This window comes from Carya illinoinensis, chromosome 5 (genome assembly GCF_018687715.1).
Source record: "Carya illinoinensis cultivar Pawnee chromosome 5, C.illinoinensisPawnee_v1, whole genome shotgun sequence".
Classification (NCBI taxonomy): domain Eukaryota; kingdom Viridiplantae; phylum Streptophyta; class Magnoliopsida; order Fagales; family Juglandaceae; genus Carya; species Carya illinoinensis.
The window spans coordinates 23,970,221-23,976,220 of NC_056756.1; the positions used below are offsets into that span (position 1 = coordinate 23,970,221).

Sequence of the window (6,000 nt, forward strand, 5' to 3'; positions counted from 1 at the left end):
AACCGTGTAGCCTTGCATTAGCTTTAAGACACGATAAATGTATCCTCCTTGACTGATGAGACAGTAACGAACAAAGCAAAAGAAGATACAAGAGTTGTAAATATAGGTACAGGGAAACTCTTTCTAGAGGAGAAACAACAAATCTTACAAACCTTTTCTTCGTACATCAACCACGTTACATGAAAGAAAACTACGGTTCAAGTGCTGTTGCTGCTTCCACTGGCTGATTCGGGCATCAGCTCTCTCAGCATGGCAACCACCTGCAACATGTTAGGCCTCTTGGAGGGGAAATCGTCCACACACTGCAAAGTTATTTCCAGATACCTTATCATCTCTTTTACTTCCTCCGCTTCTGCTTCATCAGTTCCTTTTGTCACTAGAAGCAAATCTGGGTCAATGACCTCCATTTGTTTGCCTTCTCTTACTTTGATTTTCACCCACCCCACCAAGTTTGTATCTCCAAAATCCTCTTTATCAGTTGGGCGTTTCCCTGTCAAGAGTTCGAGGAGGACAACCCCTATTGAATAGACATCGCCCTTTGCAGTGCATCGAAAGCTTTGGTAGTACTCGGGCGGGACGTATCCGGGTGTGCCTGCAAGTGTGCTTACACTAAGGTGGGTGTCAAGTGCACTAATGAGTCTTGCCATTCCAAAATCAGAAACCCTGGCTTCCAATTCGTTGTCTAGTAGTACATTGCTCGACTTCATGTCCCTGTGAATTATGTGTGGGATGCAGTTGTGATGTAGGAAACACAGCCCTTTTGCTGCACCTCTCGCAATCTTTTTTCTCTCATCCCATGTCAGAATCCGTCGATCTCGTGTCTTTACTCTCCCGTGTAGCATTTCTTCCAGGCTTCCGTACTCCATGAATTCATACACAAGGAGTCTCTCCTCGCCAACTTTGCAATAACCCAACAGGGGCACAAGATTCCTATGCTTGATCTTCCCCAAAGTTTCCATCTCGGCCATGAATTCTCGGTCACCCTGGCAGCTTAATCTTATGAGCTTCTTGATTGCAACACTCGACCCATCTTTTAGCGTGGCCTTGAACACTTCTCCGAACCCTCCACACCCAATCAGGCTAGCTGCGGAGAAGCCATTGGTAGCCTCAATCAGTTGAGAGAACTTAAGTTTCCTCAGCTGCCTTTGGAAAGTTGCCACATTAATGCTCAATGGCTCTTTCTCTTTGTCAATCTTCCACGTGGTGGCTGCATGGGATGCTTGCAAGGTATTAAGCATCTTTACGTCCTCTGCCTCCTTCCGTCTTGCACGCATTGCAATTGCCCACACAATGAGAATGCAGACAGAAGCAATCGAAATGAGAATCCCCAAGACAATGCTATTTGCCCAAGATGCGGCCGTCGGCTTTCGACTTCCTCTGTTATCATCTCCATTTGCAATTGTTTTTGGTTCTTCATTCTCATTGTGGCATTCAGACAGTGGAACCCCACAAAGTCCTGGGTTGTTCGCGTACTGGCTTGCAGGAAGTGTACTAAGTTGTCCCCTCGTTGGAATTTGCCCTGTTAACTCATTGTTTGATAGATCAATTTGCACCAAGAATGACAGGTTTGAGAAGGAATCTGGAATATGACCCTGCAATCTGTTATGGGAAGCATCAAACACGCCTAAATTTTTGAGTCGGCCTAGTGATGAGGGAATCTCACCAGATAACTGGTTGTGGGCTAATGCAAGAACTTGTAAGGCCACAATGTCTCCAAACTCTTCGGGGATTTTACCGCGAAGTTCATTGTAAGAAAGATCCAAATACTCCAGAGTTTGGTACTTTGTAAAGAGGCTTAGGACTGGACCAGAATACAGTCTCGTGAAATCACAGGTCTTCAGCATCGGGTCCTGCTGTAGTTTGTCTGGTCGGATTCCAGCAAATTCTAACAGACCTCCGACCCCTTTACAAGAATTTCCCACATTACGCACAAACACCAGAGTGTTGCCAGAGAGAATACCGTTTGATGCTTTTGCCCCAAGCTGTCTGCCAAGTCTCGGAGGGATCTCTCCAGTAAGCTTGTTACTGTTCAAGTCCAGCCAGACCAAATTGGTGCAGTTTGCTAGCTCTCTTGGTATCTGCCCACTCAAGCTGTTGTTCCCAAGTTGCAAAGCGGCAAGTCTTGACAATTGACCTAATTTGGGCGGGATTTCACCTGTGAGTCCATTGCTTGTGAGCGATATCCATTCAAGATTGTTGCAATTGAGCAATTCAACCGGGATTTCGCCGCTCAGCTGATTGTTATTAAGAATGAGATCCTTCAGATTCCTGCATTTGCCCAACTCTTTGGGGATTTTCCCTTCCAACCCATTGTACCACGCTATTAGCTGCTCAAGATTCTCAAGCTTCCCAAGCTCAGCCGGAATGGAACCATTGAGACGGTTTAGGCTAAAATCAATGGTCTTCAGCTGCGAGCATTGGGATAGCTCGGCGGGGATTTCTCCTACAATTAGATTATACGGAGCTCTCAGATCCTCGAGCATGGCAGCTCCTGGACATATATCTGGCGGAATCACACCAGAAATCATGTTGGAGCTCAAATCCAAAATACGTAAACTTTTGCAAGATGATATAGAAGACGGAATTGATCCAGTGATGAGGTTGTTACTCAACAACAAGTTCTCCAACGAGCCAAGGTTCCGAAATAGGGAATCTGGTAAAGGACCAGATATGTTGTTATTAGACAGATCAAGAATCTGCAACCAAGAACAAGAGGATAAGGAGGCTGGAATTGAGCCTGTAATGTTATTATTAGAAAAGCGAAGTTCTAAGAGTGATTCGCATGCATTTCCCAATTCGGGGGGGATCCAGCCGGTAAGATGATTAGTAGAGAGATCCAATCTCTGTAAATTCTTGAGCTGCCCAAAAGATGCTGGGATTTCCCCGGTGAGCAAGTTGTTATTCATACTAAGATTGTTGAGACCAGTGCAGTTTGAAAGGGAGCTTGGGAGGAAACCAATGATACTGTTTCCAGACAGATCTAGGTGCAGCAAGGAACTGCAAGAGTCGTCAGTTTTCAAACCAGAAATTGACCCCGTTAGTTTGTTATAAGAGAGGTCAAGAATCTGCAGTTTATCAGAATTCAATAAGAGAGTTTCAGGTAACAAGCCCGTCATATTGTTTAGAGAAAGATTCACGTCAACAAGATTGGGACATCTTGAGAAAAAGTTCTCCGGCAAAGAACCAACAAGACCGGTAAAAGATAGATCAAGCTGTGTTAAGCTATATGGAAGCTGAAGCAAAGAGGTAGCATTTATGGTAAATGAATTAGAAGACAGTATCAGAACAGATAACATATCTAGAGAAGCCAGAGGATCTAAGGAGATTGTCCCAGCAAGGTCAAAACCCGTAAGATTAAGCTGAGTCACTCGTCCTAGAGAGCATGAAATTCCTTGCCAGTTGCATGGATTCCTCTCAGCCTTCCATCCTGACAAAACTCCTTGAGGGTCCTTCTCTATCATCTTCTTGAACCTTAGAAGAGCTTTTGCATCAGTCTTGATCGTTGAAAACCCATTCTGTTCGGTCCCGAGGATGAAAACAAACAGCATGAGGAGACTAATTGGCAGGGCAAGACGATAGATGAGCTGAGATGGGTTGCCCTCCATTGAAGATACAAGTTGCAGGAACACAAGCAACCGAGAAATAGGGAATACAGAGAGAGAAACGATATGAACAGAGAGCGTGTTATGTGTAGTGTGTAGAGACTGGAGAGTGTGGTGGCTATGATGACAATTTTCAAAGCAGAGGAGAAAGCTTTAGGCAAAAATAAGTTGCTTTTCTTTGTTTTATAAAATGGAAAAGGAGGGAACCCGGGTGGGAATAAAGAAAAGGAATTGGAATGAGGCTGGTGGTGGGTGTGTACTTATACGGTTCTCGAGTACTGGAATTTAATTACAGGGAGAAAGAATTTAGTGGGTCGATCGATTTGACTTTTAGTCAATAGGGTGGGGGCACTTACCCTGTCTTTCCGAGATCGGTGCTTCAGAGCTAAAACATGTTTTTGGACCGTGCTAGATCCGAGAGTCACTGCCTGTCAGTGAGCATGGGAATGTTTTCCATATCAGATGTTAATTCTGAGGATATTTTGAGAACCTTTTTCATTATAAAAGAACTCGATAGTCAGAAATAAGTTGTTCGAGTCAATTCATTTTCATTGCCAGTGAGATTGTGTTGTTTGTCACTGAATCTTCTATTTGTGGACTATCCATGTAGATTCAATTCTACAGTGAAATGCACGAATCTCGGCCATTTAATTATAGCTGCAGCACTAGAGAAATGATTTGTGCAGTCGGTGTGCAGTCGGTGTGCAGTCACTTTGAAAAAAATAAATTAATATGGGACCTATATGAAAAAAAATTTATTTTTATAATTTTTTTTTATTCATTCTGTACAATCATGAAAAAAAAATATTTTTATAATTTTTTTTTATTTATTCTATACAGCCGACTGCATTTACCGACTGCGTCTAGCAAAGCCCGCAGGACTAACTCCACACTATATTCAATACCATTTAGCATCACAGTTTCCTTAAGATTTCATCCCAAACAACAGTTCCCTAACAGCTTTGGTTATGGCGCATTGGTATACTTGGCGGCAAAGTCCAAAATTGCTAAAGAAATTTTTAAAAAAAAAAATCCCCATTAAAATTTATATTCATTTCTCTGAAAATGTACCACATAGATAAGATCTCATTTTCTGAAAATATAACGTCGTCGTCGGATTATGCGTACGGTGGCATTCAAATTTGTAGTACAATGCATGTTAACAAAGTTGCAACAATATCTAGATCCATGCATGTTAACAAATTCAAGGAATGAGTATAAGTCACAACACAAACCGTACCCATCTCATTATCAGATTAGGAAGAAGAATGAAGGTTATGTCGTAGGAGACATATTCTGAGCAATGTTGGAGGAGAATTTTTTTTTAAATAAAAAAAGAAAGAATATGGTGTAGTACTGCATGCGGGGCCCATATGCTGAGATTTTGAAGTTGAATTCATGATACAGATAAATTGGAGCAAATGTTGCTGGAGTTAAATAAATGGAGGGCCCCACATGGGAACCGCATCAATGAGCTCAGTGTTAATGGCATGGGAGGTTATGAATTATGATGCCCCTCATTTTGGTTCCTTTTCTTTTGCTTTTCCTTGCTTGGCAAGCTGGGATGAGCCTCCCCCATCCATCTTCCTATTGAATATTCACCCTCCACAACCCTTACAATATGGTTTTTGTTTTTATTATTATTATTATTCTTGTTACAATATGGTTCAAACCACTTTTATCTTAACGTTAAAGTTCAACTTTATAGCTGTTTCTGGGTCCACCATCTGCTTTGCTACATTCTTATCAAAACTCCAACAGCAAACATGCACAGTTGGGTACTCGTGGATCTTCAGTTTACAATTGTTTTGGCACTACCAATGTCTTTTCAGTTATAGGTAGTTATACGATGGGTTTTAACTTCTTTAATTAACTTTTTACATGTTACTGCAGAATAAGGTCTACAGCCTCCCCCCGTTTCTTTCTTGTCGGCAAAGACTCGAGTCTTATCGACATGTATATTTATATAGAGCTAGCTAGGTTCTAGCCCCGAAATATATATTCACATTACGACCTAAATAGTCGAGTTAAAGTAAGCTATATTTTTATGAAATATTTAATTTTAAAAAAATTGGATTATTTATTTATATTAAATTTTATAATTTTATATTTAAATTTTAATAGACTTGCTTTGAGTTTTTAAATATCTTTTTATATTATATATATATATATATACTTTTATTATATTCATAAAATTTTCAAGTAAACTGTACAGTATTCGAAATATAATTTTCTTTTATCTTTTCAAATATTTAAAATATTATCATTATAAAGTTAAAGATAAAATTATAAAAATAACAACTATGAAATTATTCGAATTTATATGAATTTATACGAGTTAAGTCAACTTTTATATAAATTTTATTATTTAATATTGAATTATAATTTAATATTTACG

The 6,000-nt window shown here is 40.2% G+C and overlaps 1 protein-coding gene across 1 annotated transcript; it reads right to left on the reverse strand.

Moving 5' to 3' along the window:
* Nucleotides 1–17: 17 nt before the first annotated feature.
* Nucleotides 18–3,841, reverse strand: LOC122311530 (serine/threonine-protein kinase BRI1-like 2). The gene has a single exon (XM_043126119.1). The coding sequence runs from the start codon at nucleotides 3,603–3,605 to the stop codon at nucleotides 198–200; it is 3,408 nt and encodes a 1,135-aa protein (XP_042982053.1). The 5' UTR covers nucleotides 3,606–3,841; the 3' UTR covers nucleotides 18–197.
* Between the last annotated feature and the right edge of the window lie 2,159 nt (nucleotides 3,842–6,000).